Raw genomic sequence first — 17,183 nt, forward strand, 5'->3', positions numbered from 1 at the left:
CATTGTATAGAATTTGGTTATAGTAGCCCTTGGACAGTAATGCAGACATCCATTTTGCAGTCACAAATGCACATATACAGGTATATACTGATATACTGGCCCAACACAGGCAAATTACCTGCATTTCTCTTTGAAAACAGAAGTCTTGCAATATGCCTTTGCAAACTGGAATTTTTGTTAGAATAGAAATGAGGTGGCATCATTTAGATGCATGTAGCCAGGATAGCTCTGTCTGCATAATAAATTAGGATTTTTTTTTTTTTTTAGAAAAAAGAATAGTGTTTAGGAAGAGGGTCAATGTGTGAGTGCCATCACATTTTTCAAAATGCTTTGGACGTATTCGGAATGATTCTTTGACCTCAAGCTACCTGCATTTAGCAAAGGAGGAACTTGGACTCCCATGATGCTACCTGAAACTTTCTCCATGAAGCTGATACATTCCTGTCACTTATCAAGTTACTGTAGGAAGCTTTGTGCGAGTTTAATTAAGCCTGACTAATTCCCCAACAGTACAAAGAAAGGCGAATTCCTTAAATATTGAATGTGTTTATGATTCAAGGCGTCATTCTCTGAAGGTGACTGCTCAGTTCTCAGAAGTAATTACCCTCTGAATTCCAATTGCTTTTTTCAGGAACTTAAGACATAGAGTCACATCTGACACAAAGCATAACTTCAGATTATGAGACTGACGCGCTGCCTACTATGGTAAGAGGGCCTTACGAAAGCATAACTTCAACATTTCCATAGCTAAGAGACTATGCCAAATGCGGCCCTCAGAGTCTCATTCTGGCCATGGAACGAAGGCATCTTCCGTGCCAAGATGTGTGGTAGTCATCTTCCGTGCCAAGATGTGTGGTAGTCTCGTATGCCCTCGTCTTGATTGCCACTACTGGTTTTCCCTCTCTGCCCCTCTTTGTCCTGGTACTAAGCAGTTAAAAACCTAGCTTTCCTCTGTGCTAGGGAGATGGCTCAGTGGCAAAGAGCTTCTCTGGCAAGCCTTGGGACCTGAGTTTGATAAGCAGTTCACGCGTGAAAAAAGCTGGGTATGGATTGAATGCTTGTAATCCCAGTGTGATGGTGAATATTGGCTGTGAGTCTGATAGTTCTAGACTAACCATGGAGACAAATCTGTGAGCATGTCTGTAGGGTCATTTCTACACTGGGTTAATTGAGGTGGGAAAACTCACCCTAACTGTAGGGTAACACCACACCATGGGGTATGATCCTAGACTTCATAAAAAAGAAAAACGAAAAAAAATTGAGCTGATTGTGAACATTCATCATTTTCTGCCTCCTGATTGTGATTGTTGTGACCAGCCACCTCAAGCAATGATGTCATGGCCTCCAAGCCGTGATGGACTCCACCCCCCAAAGAGCGAGGCAAAAATCAACCATCTTTCCCTTCCCTTAAGTTGATTTTGCCTGGGTATTTTATCACAGCAAGGAGACAAAGTAACTTTTTCTTTCTTTTCTTTTCTTCTTCTTCTTTTTTAATCTAAGACAGAGCTTCTCTGCTTAACAGCCCTGGCTGTACTGGAACTCACTCTGTAGTCCAGGCTGGCCTCGAACTTACAGAGGCCTGGCTACCCCCTGCCTCCTGAGTGCTGAGATTAAAGGCATGCACCAGCCAATGAGACAAAGTAACTATTAGTGATACTCCCATCAATGGTGAAATGGAGACAGGCAGAGCCTGGGGTTAGTGGCCAGCTAGTGTAGCCTATCTGAGCAGTTTCAGGCCAGTTAGAGACCCTGTCTTGAAGAAAAAGGATAAGTGGATGGTACCTGAGAAACAACATTTGAAATTGTCTTCTGATTCCTGCATATGTACCTGCCATTTAGGTCATCCCAAGCCTCATCAGCTTCTAGAAGATTTTTTCCAGGTTATTCCATGTGGCTTCTTTTCCCGTGTCACCATAGAGACATCTGAGTGCATCCAGAACTCGACGTCCATCTTGCAATACCTGTTTGTTCTCTGTCACTTCAGTGAAGGCTACCCAAGACTAGAATCGACATTCTATAGGTAAGATTCCCAACTCCAGAACTCAAGGGAATCTCTCAGATGGCCACATATAGCATTATTATCTTACAATCCCCCAAGAAAATTGTACTTCAGGTCCCATGCAAGAAAGCTGGGAGACTGAATACATGAAGGGCAAGGAGAATGTGTGCATGTGCACCCCCACCCCAGCAACCACAGGATAAAGCAACGTCACACAGCCTGAGTGCTTGGAGATTTGTTGGAAGTCAGTAGCCTGACAACCACTGCCAGCATCACCACATGAGACACAGAGGCTATGGAAGGCTTCTACAATGCCTTTTGAATGAGATTCAGATTTCCTAAAAACATGGAGACACAGCAGCTTTCCCATGTGGGAGGAAGGGTCGTCACCTGATATCATTTTGTAGCCTTAGCTATAGCAACAGTAACTGCAACACGTTCCCAGGATGAGTCCTCCTTTACCCAGTGCCTCCCACACACCTTTGATTTAAAATGTAATATTTACCTTGAAAACATAAAGCGCAAAGTGGTATGTTAGGATTGTTGGTTCAAGCTGCTTCTAATTAAAAAGAAGATACTATGCATCCTGAAAACTTTTTTTTCCCAGACCCAAGAATAAATAAAAATAGGGAGAAGGTACTAGATCGGGAAGGAGCCAGCTCTGGGGTTACTGCAGCCAGCCTCCCTTGGCATGGGCGCCACAGGCAGGGGTACTTACCGCCTTTCATCATGCCTACTTCATAACACTTGCGCAGCCTGCAGGCCTGGCAGCTCTTTCTCCTGTTCTTGTCGATTGTGCATTGGTTCGTAGCTGGACACATGTAGTCGTTATGTCCTAGTAGTAAGAAGATCAAGTTAGTACCATTTCAGAACCTACATGGAAACTTCTGGAAGGTGTGCTTAGTAGCCATGGCTTGACCTCACCGAGCAGCTCTGTTGGTCTTATTTTATGCCTCAGATGATTGCTTTGGGAGTTGTTTGGGAAAACCCTCCTCCTTTCACATGGCCATTGTTAGATAGTATGAAGTGGGTTTTGTTTGCGGTTCAGGAAACGGAGCCCGGGCTTCATACATACTAGGTGAGTGCTCTGCCACCAAACATCATCCCTACTCTGCAGGAAAATGTCATAAATAACATGTGTGCACAAGGTCACAGTTTCTCTCTATAAGCTTTGGGGTTAGTTTTGGTCTGGGTTTTATGGGATTTCTCAGTCCACCCACAAAATAATGTCAGAAGATCTGTCATAAATCAAAATTTTCAGAACTTCAAAGAGAAAAGGAGGGATTGTTAATTCATTAGATATTCAAATGAATTTCAGACATCTAAATTCAGCTGAGGGTAGTAGGCTGGGTGGAAGTTAACCTGTCAAGTGCTGGCTAGGGCATGCATAAGCTGTTGGCCATCTCTTCCTGTCTAAGCTAGAAAAGACAATGACACACATATATAATAATTATATAATTGTTGTACAATTATTCTAAGACTTTAGATATGAATCAGTGTATGTCAAGGGATAATGGCAGTGCTCAGATTGATCAAGTCATCCGATTGTGAATCCCCTTTCTTTCCTTTCCTGTCTATTGGTTCTCTCCATCGAATGCTTTTCATTGGCCGTGGGCATGTGCAAGCAAGCCATCCCTGCATGTTAACATCCACCTTACATCAATGCTTTTTTCACCTAATTGACTCCTCCCAAATGTCCACTCTGGGGCTACCTTTCCTCACCTTTCCTGAGTAGCTCAACACAAGCCATTGGTTTTACACTTAGTTACCTCTCACTAGCTTCTACCACACATGGTACCAAACATTTTGCAGGGTAGAATTTTGAATTTAGACTAAGGACTGAGGGAATGGCATGTTGTCCATCCTCAAAAAAGCAAAACTACATTCCACATGCTAATTTAGTCATCATACAGGCCTCTACCTCCCTGTTCACTAAAGATAAGATGCAAGCTAGTGAAATACTTGAACATGGGCTCTTTGCCCCTTTGGCAACTTAAGAACCAGCCAAGAACAGAATGGGGTGGAAATTTGAAGAGAAATGCAAGACTACGCCTTCAGATGTAGTTTATGAATGCTACCAAGTAAATAGGCCTCAGACCAATCTAACACCTTCATTCTTCTATTGTGTAGGAGAGACCAGTGAAGACAGCAAGCAGTGCTCTAAATGTGAAACTCTGGCAAGAGATCTAACACTGCCTCAAAAATCCAGAGTATCACTATGTAGTCCAGCCTGGCCTTGAACTCACAGAGATCTGTCTGGAGTCAAGGCATGTACCACTGTGACCGAGCACAGTGGTTGTTTTTTATTGTCTTTATCAATAGAGAGAAATTGAGGAAGTCATAGAATGAGGAACAATGCCCAGTTCATGGGACAGAGTCAGGAAACTAGAAGGAAATGGTTCATTATTCTGATGCCCCAAGGAAACTTAATTTTACCTCCTCTGGTGTTTACACAGACTACATTGATAGATTTAGGTTCAAAAATGCTAAGTATATATTATTAAGCCACAGAAGAAATATTTAATAGCTACTTAGACCAAATACTACGTTGACTCACTTTCTCTCTGATAGCCACGTATTTTGCAAGCCAGAAGAAGGGAGAAGCGGAATGAGTCAGAAACCAACTGGCTACCTCTCTATTTGGATTGGCATCTACTATAGATGTCTATCTTCATGAAACCAGGTGGAGTTCTTGAACTAACAGGCCTAAGACTTAAAACACACCGGATCAGTGCCACTGACTGCATCCCTTAGCATGGATGAGAGCAGATGCCCAACATCATGATCACAATGCTGACATCATGATGACAATGCTCAAAATAACTTAAGATGTCTAACCACTAAGTTGACTAGAGAAGGAGACTAATAAATTAATAAATAAAGGATTCTAATAAATGTTTGCCATCTTCAGCCAAAACAAATCCTTCTTAACCAAACACCAGCAATGACTGTTTTTCAAGTCTTCAACTGATATTAGATAAAAAGCAACAAAGCTGCCCACCCCTCGATAACTCTGTAAATGCCCGATGTTAAAGCAAGGGTTTCCCCAACTCCTTTATAAACCGTATTTGATCTGTGAAAATACTTTATGAGAAAATTGTACTGAAGTAGAAATTAAGTTTTGAGAACCAGCTCAATTGTATGAGTGGAACATACGGTCATTTAACTGCAGAGATGAGAAGCTGTGAGCCTGTGATGAGACTGAAAGAAATACAAACAACACATCGACAACACAACACCCAGGTGGAAGGTTGCAAAACTAAGCATTATTTTCTTTCTCACCAAGCGGCGCCTTGGGGATGCCGCTCAGTGATGGAGTGCTTACCGAGCATATCCCAGTGCAATCATCATCATACATGAGAAGTTAAATAAGAATCCTTTGGAGTGACAGATAGCTTGGGGAGTGGGACAGGGACAGGATACAGATGACACCAACAAGCAAGACTTGCCAGGCAAACCTACTTCCCAGGAAACATGGGACCCACCCCACAAGAGGGCTTTTCCTTCAGCTTTCCTAGGATTCCTTTCTCTTGACTTTCTCCTTCTCTCGTTAATTCTCTTGTGGCAGCTGTTTTCGTTTTATTATTATCGCCCAGAAAGTCTAGATTTGTTAGTTATGAAAATAAACAACACCCCATATCCAGACACTCAAAAGAAAGATAATCAAGGACCTAATTAAAACAAACAGCAGTTTGAGAGAAATCTAATGGTGTGGGCTTTTCCTTTTGACATCCTTCTCCTCAGGACATTTTGGCAGCAACCTCAGACAAAATCTCCTTTTGTGGGTTTCAGGCCTTTTAGTTCACCCAACATCCATCCATCCATCCATCCATCCATCCAGAATTGAATCACAGACCCTTTGGAACTACCATTATCAGTTGAACTAATGTCTGTGGTTTGAACCTCGAATGTTCTCCACCAGCTCGGATTTTGAATGTGTTAGCATACAGTTTTTGGTACCATTTAGAAGGTGGAGCCTAGCTGGGGACAGCAGGTCCCTGTGGGGTGGATCTTTGAAAGGTACACCCGAACCTGGCTGTACTTCACTCTCTCTTTCTCAATCAGAAACCAGTGGACAGACCCTGCCTCAGACTCTGACCACCACAGAACGAGCCTCTCCACAAGCATGCTTGCCCTGCAGCAACTGACTAAGATTATTCAAACCTGTGAGCCAAGATAATCAATCTCCACTAAGTTAACTCTGTCACAGCAGCAGAAGAATAACACAGTGACCGCAGCCATGCATCTGAAGTCTCCATCTTCTCAGCTACCTACAATGAAGCCACACACACAGGGTCACCATAGTTCGCCTTCTACTCTGGACCATCCCACGACTCCCACCAAGTAGACACCAAGAAAGAGATCAAATCAACTATTCTGAGTCTTTTCCAAAGCAAGCCAGTTATTTTAAAATAAAGGCAAGTGTGTGTGTGTGTGTGTGTGTGTGTGTGTGTATGTGTGTGGGGGGGAGGGAAGGTGTGTGTGAGGAGAGTGGGTGTCTCCCTTCATATCTCTTTTACTCCATTACTCATGATTTTTTTTTCATTTTAACAATGTATTTGTTCCTCCACAGTTCCACGTCTACATAATGTTCTTGATCAAAGTCCCCCACTTCCAAATGCCCATTATCCTCTCTCACCCTTCCTCCCTCCCATCATTTCCCTTCTTCTTTCCAAGTCAGCCTATTCTGTGTCCTTTTATTGTGGCCCCTGCGTTTCGCTGGGGCCTCCTACATACACGTGGGTGAGGGCCACTCACTCCACCAAGGGCAATGCACCAGCATCCATAGAGGAGCATGGCTCATGACTGCCATTTATAGTCAAGTGCATCATTCAAGGGATAGGCTCCTCCTACAACCAAGCTCACTTTGTTTCATCATCACACTCACCACACTGGCTTTCAATTGTTTGATGGGTTTAGGCTTTCAGTCAATGAACCACACCTGGCCCATTATCCTACTCTGGCCGCCACATCTCCACCTATCCAGAAGAGCTCACTATGTACACCTTTGAGCTGCATCAAGCAAAGACACTAAAGCTTTGCTTGTCTCTCCACCAACTTGTGTGTGCACCCAGGTCATGGGAGGTGACAGGTTGGGCTCTGTAAAGGAAAGAATCATGGTGTTAGTCACTTTTCTGTTGCTATGATAAACAGCAACACCAAAAGCAACTTAGAGTAAGAAGGGGTTTATTTGGGCTTATCATTTTAGAGAGAAAGAATATCACAATAGTAGGTCAAGCATGGCAGCTAACAGAAGAAGATGCTGGGTGACCGCATCTTCAACCTGAAGCAGAGAAGGCAAACTGGAAGTGGGCCAAGGCTACAAATTCCGAAAGCCCTCCCCCAGTGATAGGCTTCCTCCAAGAAGACTAGGCCACCTCCCCAAATAGTGCCACCAACCAGCACTCAAGCGTTCAAATATCTGAGCCTACAGAAGATATTCCTCATTCAAACCTACCACAAGTACTCTGAAGAAAATGAGCAGTAAATGCCTAATGCTTGTTAACACAAATGAGCACTCGGCCCCCTCACTCATCCTACTTTAAGTCATGTCAATCAAACGGAATCTATGATGTTGAACACCCACATGTCAAATGAAAGCCAACTGTAGCTGATCTGAACCAACAGCCCCACTGAAGAACTCCAAAAGCACTTTTAAAAATATTTTGTCATCACACATGTGTGCACACCACAGTGTGCATGTAGAGGGCAAAGGACAGCTTTGAGGAGTTGATCCTATCCTTCTACCTTGTTGAGATGGGATCTTGCCACTCTGTGCCCTCCAGGCCAGCTGGTCCATGAGCTTCTGGGTAATCGTTTTGTCCCTGATTCCCATCTCACCATAGGACTGATAAGATTTCCGATGCCAGACACCTCATCTGGATTTTTGTGGGCTGTGAGGATTGAACTCAGGTCCTTAGGCTTGTGCACTAAGTGTTTTTATTTCTTGGCACACAAGAAGCATGCTATTGTTCTTAACTTCACATCATTTTAGTCTCCCACAGATCCATTTACTTAGCTAACACCTTGTAATCCAGCTACCTCCACCTTCTCTTTATTAGAGACCCTTCCCAAATTTTCCATAACTTTAAAAAGAGTTCACTAGAATCTGAACCTCCCAGGAGTTGTGCCTAAATAGGGATTGCCAAGTAAGACATGAAATCTGGATTGATTACTTTAAGCCGAAGTATGCATTTGAAGAGTGTTAAATACTGCTTTGAATCCTATGTGGATTTACAATAGATTTACATTGAGATTCTGCAGACCTTGAAGCAAGAGAAAGCTGACGTTTAAATTCATTAGCAAGAGGTTATACAGACATCCTATGACTTATGACAGCATTTCATCCCAATACACCTGTTGCACATTAAACATTACATCTTAAGAGTGTGCCTAACATGTCAGACCCACCAAGCACCACGGCTTTATAACACAGAGCACCCTAAAGTCTGGCTTTCACCCATATGGTTACCTGAGGTGGTGATCACCACTGTTGTCCCCGATGACCAAGAGTCAAACTGCACATTTCTGGCTTGAGAAAGAGTGAAAAAAATAATGGTCTGCAGGGCTTCTAGTGAACATGTAAGCTTTTCCCACCACTATCAAATTCAACAAACGGCATCAAACCATTGTGAATGAGAGGGATCATCTTTGTTAGTCTTTGGGTGATGAGGGATAAGAAATATGTCAAGACATGATTGTGGTGTTTGAGAAAAACCACAGACCCTATGGGCAGACTGTCAAAGGTCCTCTACACAAAACAGGCACCAGGCAGATGTGAGTAGCAGCATCCTGGAAAGAGCAAGCTCTCCTTAACTTGTTCATCTCACTTCCTGCCTAGAGACCCTTTCTCGAGCTCATCTGATCATTCCCTCCAAGATAACCAACTGTTTCCATGCTGAACATGATGTACCAAGTGCTGTGTAATACATGGATTTTTAAAAATTTAATCCCCCAGTGACTATGAAAAGGGAATTATATTAATCCATGGTTTACAGCTTGTGTAGGCTTGTGATAAAGGTTTTAAAACACTCAAAGCCACTGGGCAAAACACATGGGTTTTGACTCAAGGTCCCCTTCACATGAGAGACTGAAATCATCCATCCCTGCAGCCTTCATAAACAGAAGGCTAAACTTGTCTAACAACCTCTTCATTCAAGAACAGTATCTATTTTCCTGCTGGCAATCATAGTAGACAACTCAACAACTATCCGACCAATGGGTGTTAGGAGACCCAGGATCCTTGTGCATAAGAAACTAAAACCGGGCATTAACGTAGCCAAGCTGATGCCACTGTCTTTAATTTAAGAATATGTCAAAAAGAAACTGATATTGGACACCGGGTTAAGAAAAAAGACTCACATTAAAGGGTGACAGTCAGGTCAGGTCTCTGGATACGATTTACAGAGGATCAGGTGTATTCCCTGCCTTGCACCATGAAGAAAATGGGAAAATCCAGAGTTGACTCCATTAGGTGCAGCTTCATCTTGGCAATGTCACACACATCAGTCACTAGTACCAGAGCAAGGGAATGCTCTGAGAGGAGCCAGGCAAAACTGAAAGCCGAGCTCAAACAGTGGTGGTGTTGGGGCCACTAACAGAAGAGATGGGAGACCGTCAAGAGATTGAAGAGGGTGGGGAGAATTCCAAAGGTTTCTAAGCGGAGGTGGGAATGTAGGAAAGAGTGACATACACAAGTGAGAGATTAGGAGTATTCATAATTATGCCCAGGAAAAATTCATATCAAAACAGATACTAACCATCTCTTAGTACTAAAAGTATGGGAAGCAAAAGATGAGGTTTATACAGCTTGCCCAGTAGCTGGGGCTGGAAGGTAGGAGGAGGAAGTGAGAGGCTCCTGCTTTGCTCCAGGACATCCTGAAAACTGTCCTTACTGTTAATCAGGAGCATCTGATTCGGGGAGAGGAGGTATAGAACACTCCTAAACATGGCAAGAGAGAGTTCGGGAAGATGTCAGCCAGCTGTCCAGCACACAGTGGTAAATGAAGTACTAGAGTCAATTCCAAATGAAATAGGAGGTGAAATGCCTGGTAATTCCCTTATCGGCAATGTACTCAGTGAGTGGAGGGTTAGAGGTTGACCTGTGGGCACATCTGTCAGGGATTGTCTGGACTGGTAACTGACATAAGAGAATCCAGCCCACAGTGGGCAGCATCATTCCCTGGACTGAGAGTCCTGAGAAAGCTAGTTAAGCATGGGCCTTTCGACATGTCAACAAGCAGCAGCCCTCCATTGTTTCTGCTTCAAATCATTGCCTGAGTCCCTGCCCTCAGGGATGTAACCCGTTAGACAAAATAAATCCTTGCCTTCCCTCAGTTGCTTTTGGTCAGCATTTTATCACAGCAGCAGAACTGAAATTAGGCCAGTGTTCTAGGCTCAATCCCCAACATCAAAAAGTCGTATATGTCAATGATTGAAAGCAGGAATTCAAACAGATATGGGCATGTCAAAGCAACATTGTTCTTAATCGCCAAAAAGGCAGAGATAACTCAAGGTCTACTGACTTAAATAAACAAACAAAAGTTGGCATATTAAAAACAACAGAATTACCACTTAGCCTTTAAAAAGAATGAAATTCTAGTATATACTATAATATGTGTGAGTTGGGCAAACATTATGCTAAGTATGATACCCCAGACACAAAAGGATAGAAACTGCTCTACAAGGAGTACCTAAAATCGTCACATTCACAGAAATACACAGTGATGGCAGCGTAGTAGCTATCAAGACTCATTGAAAAGTGAGGCCATTATTTCTTAAAAGGCACAGTTTCAATTTGAGAAGTGAAAAAGTTCTGCTCAGGCAACATACACGGACCTAATTGCACTGAACTGAATAGATTAAATGGTTCAAGTAGTAAAATTTTGTTGTGTATACCTTGCTGTGAGTTTTCGGGGGTTGGGGGGTGGACCTAGAGTCATGATGAGCATCTACATGAGAAAGAGGAAAAGTGAATTGAAGTTGGAGATGGAATTGATTCTCATTTGCTCCCATGTGGCAGTCTGGCTAGTACTATGGGCCTGGTGCTTCTTGTAAGTGAGGTGCTGGGTTCAGTGAGCTCAGCTCTTTGCCTCATCTCAATATCACAAACAATGAGTTGGGTTACTCCAGTTACTTGGTCCAAAGCAGAGACTCCAGGGAGATAACTTGGTCAAGTTCTCTTGGCTGGTGGATGGTAGAACCATCATTAAAATTTAGGTCTGTGTCATCCGTGAGTCTTTGTTTCTTGCAGAATACTGCTATGGTTGGCTAGGTAGAAAGAACTCAATACTGACCCAGAACACTTAAATTTAGTAATAATATAACAGTTCAATAAATCACTATTTCTTTTAAGACCATTTCAGAATCAGCAATATAATCATCTCCAGACTATGATTTCTAACACTGCTGTATCCCACCAAACATAAAAGATAGTTCATTTATCTGTGGATCAGGGCATATAGTCTTTTCATTTTAATTACAGAAAACCTCTTCAACATATTCTAGCACAAACTATGGATGAAAAAAACTCTAGAAAGCAAGTTTTTGAAGGAATTAAACAAAAAAAAAACTTTATACTCTCTGAAAAATAATTACAGCAGTATGTTTGTAAATAAATTTCCATTCAGATATTAAAATGAATACTTTCTGATTCATAGCCAGTGCAATGAGCCAAACTAAATGAAATAAAATTTGGCTGTCTCAGCGAACACATTCCTAAAAGTCCAGTGAGGACATTCAGTGGGCCCTGATTTGAACTATTTCACAACCACATCTGTATGTAGCAGGCTTGTACAAAACACACACAAACAAACATATATGCCTTAATCATGTATCCCAAATTCTATTTTCACACTAGCCATTTCTAATTCATTTCATCAGAGACATTTTGGCATTTTGCTTTTCTTTTCTTTTCTTTTTTTTTTTTTTTTTTTTTTTCCTTCCTTCTTTCTTTCTTTCTTTTTTTTTTTTTTTTTTTTTTTTTTAATCTGAAGCACAAAGTCTTACTAATACCCAATTGTATTCCCAGTAGATGTTTTTAAAGAAGGAATTCTAGGAAAGACAACAGCCCTGGAAAGTCTCCTTTTCTACATGAAAATGAAGTCAGAAAGGAGTGTTCTCTCTGTCCTCGCCAGACCCCAATCCACTGCGAATGTTCCCATGATGCTGTTGCGCTCCGTCTCTGCAGTCCATCTGCAGAGCCCTGGTGGTGTGGAGCACCTGGCAGAGAGTCAATGGAACAGCTGTGATGGACGCAAGCATGATGGGATCAGTGGCCACCACCTCACCACAACACCCCAGAGACCATGAGTCGACCCTGCAAGGCTTCTCCTAGCTCCACAGCACAAGTTAGGGCTGCTATGCAGCCCAAAGTGGGACCTTCTGAAACTGCTCCTCCTACTCTTGCAATGAACACCACTGGGCTTTGACCATCCCGAGGACATGATGCCTTGCCCCAAGACCTTTGATTCCAGGAGGTATTGGGGACTGTAGGGGAACACATTAAAAAATGGGGTAATAAGAGTCAAACAAAGAAGAGGACAGTGTGATGACTGGGGTGATTAATTCGAAGGCAGGCAGCATTGCTCTAACATTCTGGCCCTTCTCCTTCCTACTGTTTGCTTCCAGAAAGTTCTCCAAGCTTTCTTACCACTTCAGCTCCCTTAAAGACCAAACCCTGGTGTCCAGAAGTGGTAGAAAGAATTTCAAAGTGTTCTCATCTTGAGAGGCGAGGAAGAGAAAACGTTCTTGCATTCTGACAGACAGGATAATTGCGCAGAGACCTTGAGCAGGCTTCTGCCAAGTGTCCTGATCTCTCCGAGTCAAGGGTAAGTTCATGTTCCAGCTCAGGGTCATTTTGATGCTTTAGGAGGAATGGGGAAGATCGTTGACAAGATCAGATGTGGTGCAGAATATGGAGACACAGAGGTCCTTCAAACTGTTGGCTCCCTCGACCCCTTTTTTAATGGACCCCTGATTCACAAAATGCTTACCAAGAATTTCACCTATCTCTGAGTTTCTCCCAAGTTCTTTTTTTTTTTTTTTTTTTTTTTTTTTATAGGCAAACTCTGCCTAAACATTCTGATGCAAAGTAAGGACACAAAAGTCAGGCATTTAAGAGGAGTTCCCCCAGCACACCTGCAGCATGAGTTGAGACACTCCTGCTTTTCTCTTCTTTATTCAAGACAGGGTTTCTCTGTGTTTCTTTGGAGTCCGTCCGGGAACTAGCTCTGTAGACCAGGCTGGCCTCGAACTCACAGAAATCCTCCTGCCTCTGCTGCTTTTCTTAATTTGATTCTGTTCTCTTCAACAATAAGGAAACAAATAGCCAGTCTGTTGTCCTTAGAAATATCAGTGAATGGAGGGGTAGTGGCAGTGTATCCCTTTAATCCCAGCACTCAAGAGGCAAAGACAGGTGGATCTCTGTGAATTGGAGACCAGCCTGGTCTACAGAGGGCAGTCGGGCTTATACAGAGAAACCTTGTCTCAAAGAAGAAGAGGAGGAGGAAAGAAAAAAGGAAATATCAGTGAATCAACTTTATCAACCCCAACAATTTCTTCTAACTAGGGGGAATAAATCAGTGCTAATTCCTATGACAGCCTTGCTGGTTTTGCTTTATTTCTATGTCACAGCACGATGGCCTTAAGATTTCCTCATGTCCTTGCAACTAAAAAGACCTCCTTTTTAATAAATAGGGTTTCAATTCCACATATAATTTCAAGAGTAAAGAAGAGATGACAGATGTGGTCAATGAATACGAAGCTTATGTTCTTCTTACAGCCACTGAAGAGTTACAGCATGCATGAAGAAACACGTAGTGATTTGCATGGTAAATTTCATACTAGGTAGCATGATTAGTCCTATGTACTGCAGAGTCCTCAAGGCTGGAGATAATTTCTATGAGGTATATTACAGTCTATGAGGTATATTACAGTACCTTGTGGCCTGCCAAAGAGCCAAGTAAACACCTGACGGCCGTTCAGCAAAGGCAGGTGTTGTTGCAATATACCTTCCTGGGCATCCAGATCACCCAAGACAGTGTGGTCATCACAGTTCTTCCCAAGAACATCATCTCAGATGAGCCTCATCACACCACTGGGAAAGCACTGTCATTTCTCAACTATCCAGGGCTAGTGAGATCAGAGATCTTAGAGGAGAACCTACTACCAACTCTTCATTATTTCAGCTTAATTCCCCACTGCGTTCTAGAGCTTACCCTTATATGCACATACCAATGCTGCTCTTGTCCCTCTTTAGGGAAGCTTCTCCTTGCAGAAAATAGAGAGTCTTACAGAAAGTCCTGATTGGTCAAAGTGCATACATCAACTGATCATGGGGTGCCTGGCCTTAACTGATACATCTACAGTGCAACTCCGAACTAGGGCAACATCAAGGAAGATAGGGCCAACCATCTCAACATCCAGAGGGCCAGGAGGCCTGCGGTGAGACTGTGTCTCCTTGAAATAACATATAAGCTACATCCACCACATCCATGGCTGTCTAAGTAAGACCTGAAAATAGATCAGTAGGCATGTTAATGGGGAAGAGAAAAGCATCATGGGGCGCCAGCCCTAGACATAAAACAAAAAACCTACAGACAACTAATGACAGCCGAGAGAGGGTAAATTAGTCTTCCCCAAAGATGAGGCTATCCAATACCAAACAGACGACCCTGAAGTCATTTGCCCATAAGTTGCATTAAATGGATCAACAGATCCTATTTATATATTTATTCCTTATTGGGTGTGACAATAGTAAACAAATAAAAAAAGTCATCGATTTGAGACATGGAAGGGGGTAGAGGGGACATGGAAATAGTTGGAGGGAAGAAAGGGAGTACAGGGGAGGGTGTGATTACATTCAAATTCATTTTCTTTTACCCCTAAAAAGAAGTGAAAAGGCCAGAGCCATCTGTGGCCAGAAGAAGCTCAAAACAACTGAGCCCAGCTGCAAGGCAGAAAAAGCCACCTCTACCTAATTCCTGCCACCTGAAGTTTCCACATTGCTGACACATGAGCCAAGGGAAGAGGTGTGAAATGTATTTAACAGAACATATCTCAAGACATGCTAAATGTGAAGAAATTACTCCTCGGTAATCTACTCCCTTTCCATTGATTAATGGTCCGGTGCAACTCTAAACTCTATATTGAAGTAGCCATTATAAAAGTTATTAGGGTTTGGCTTTCTTCCTTCCTTCCTTCCTTTCTACCTTCCTTCTTTTCTTTAAAGATTTATCTATTTATTCAGTATACGTTAAGGCATTTGCCTGCATGTATGTTTGTATGAGGGTGTCAGATCTCCTGGAAATGGAGTTATAGACAGTTGTGAACTGCCATGTGGGTGATGGGAATTGAACCCTGGTCCTTTGGGAAAGCAGCCAGTGCTCTTAATCGCTGAGCCATTTCTCCAGCCCCCTCTTTCTTCTTCTTCTTCTTCTTTTTTTTTTTTAATTTACCAAAAATGCTAAGTCCACATAGAGTCAGAACACACTATGGTAAGAGGAGGTCGCATTCTTTGTTTTCTTAGGGAAAACATGGCATGCAGAATGAACCCCCTCTGCTCCAAGACAGCATATTTCAACAATAAGATCATCAAAGAAATTTAAATTTTAAAATCACCTGCTTCTAATTCTATACTATGCGAGTTAGACACTTCCATTGTTCTTTAGGGGTATTTTAAGTGAGGAAACATTAACAAAAGCTTGCAGAAAGGAAAACTCAGTACTCGTGATGTCTTCTAAGAATTCCACGTCAACAAGAATCCATGTCCTTGATATCTGAACAGTCTCACAAGCATACTGCCTCTTCCTGATTAAACCCAACAGTCCTCCAACAAAAAACCACAGGAAAGAGGGTGGAATCCAAGTTCTTAAAGGCTGGCATCTAGGGCTGGCAGCGAGGCCCAGCAGTGCTCGGTACTGTAGCTAAAGATCCCTGTTTCTCTCCAGGCAGAACTTAGCTAACTCACACAAGTTGTTGTGTAACATCTGTAGCATGTCGTGATATGTGTGCATATGTACACTCACTCACACACACATATAAATAAGAAAATAAAGAAATGAGTGTAATTAATTTCTTTAAAAAAAAAAAAAAAAAAAAAAACAGGTCTTTCAGCTTTGGTACCTAGTCTTCAGATGCTATTTGTAAGAAGCAAAAGGGTATTGTTCTTATGTCACTTAGAACGATGGCCTCAAGGGTTACTCATACTATGAGGATGACAGGCTCTCCTTTGTAAATACAATTTCAATGGCAAGGAAAGCATATCAGGAGTAGATATTGACTAGTAAGCACTGAGATTCCTTTCTATCGTGTAGTGATCCTGTAGATCACACACACACACAGCGGGTGTGTTTTTGGGTGTTCTTACCATGCACAGAAAACTGATATGGAGATGATTGAATGCAGCAAGTGTGTGTGTGTATGTGTGTGTGTGTGTGTGTGTGTGTGTGTGTGTGTGTGTGTGTGTGGTGTGTGTGCATTTATACATATCAAAGTATCGGGATATATTCTTGAAACATAACATTTTCTTTTCAAAATGGTTCAATTTGTAAAAGAACCAAGGATGCAGATGGACATCAAAACAAAATGGTGACAGTTGTTAGTTGTTCTACCTGGCTTCAAAGCAGGACAGTCACAAGTACTTGACCGAGTCGAGTAGGAGCAGAGAAGGTTCTTTGGAGTGCTGCGTGGGCTGGAATGACCTCTAATCAACAAGGCTGGGACCTTATGACATTTACATCTGAGGCCACAAACACTAGCTGTCACCAGGAGGAGGAGCAACTGACTCACAGAGGGGCAACCCCGCAAGTGTGACTCGACCTCCTGAGAGTAGACAATTGGTCCAGGGATGTGACCCTGACCATCGCAGCCCTGCTTCCCAGCTTATGGCAAATGAAGATTGAGAAGGAGGAAACGTGAAGCTACCACACTGACAGAAACAGAAGCAAGGATGAGATCAGATCCCACCCAGCCCCAAGGCCCTAACACCGTGGAAAGTGAACTCTTGCTATATCTCAGGCCTGTGTGAGGACAGCCAAGACACCCACTGAGTCTCTCATAGACATCATTCCTTCCCCGCTGCCATCCACCAGGCCAAGACTCACTTGAGTTTTGAAACTAGAATCCCTAATTAGTTTATGAAATTATTTGCTAATAATAAAGGCAACTCTTTCTCTATGATAAT

General features: G+C 42.6%; 1 protein-coding gene across 2 annotated transcripts in view; it reads right to left on the reverse strand.

The window, feature by feature from the left end:
* The window catches only part of Esr1 (estrogen receptor 1), a 313,180-nt gene that overhangs the window by 154,754 nt on the left and 141,243 nt on the right, over positions 1-17,183 (reverse strand). For both annotated transcript variants that reach the window (XM_051206066.1, XM_051206068.1), the window contains exon 4: positions 2,718-2,834. In XM_051206066.1, the coding sequence (XP_051062023.1) occupies positions 2,718-2,834 (117 nt within the window). The remainder of the gene's footprint in view (positions 1-2,717; positions 2,835-17,183) is intronic.

This window comes from Phodopus roborovskii, unplaced genomic scaffold (genome assembly GCF_943737965.1).
Source record: "Phodopus roborovskii unplaced genomic scaffold, PHOROB, whole genome shotgun sequence".
Taxonomy (NCBI): domain Eukaryota; kingdom Metazoa; phylum Chordata; class Mammalia; order Rodentia; family Cricetidae; genus Phodopus; species Phodopus roborovskii.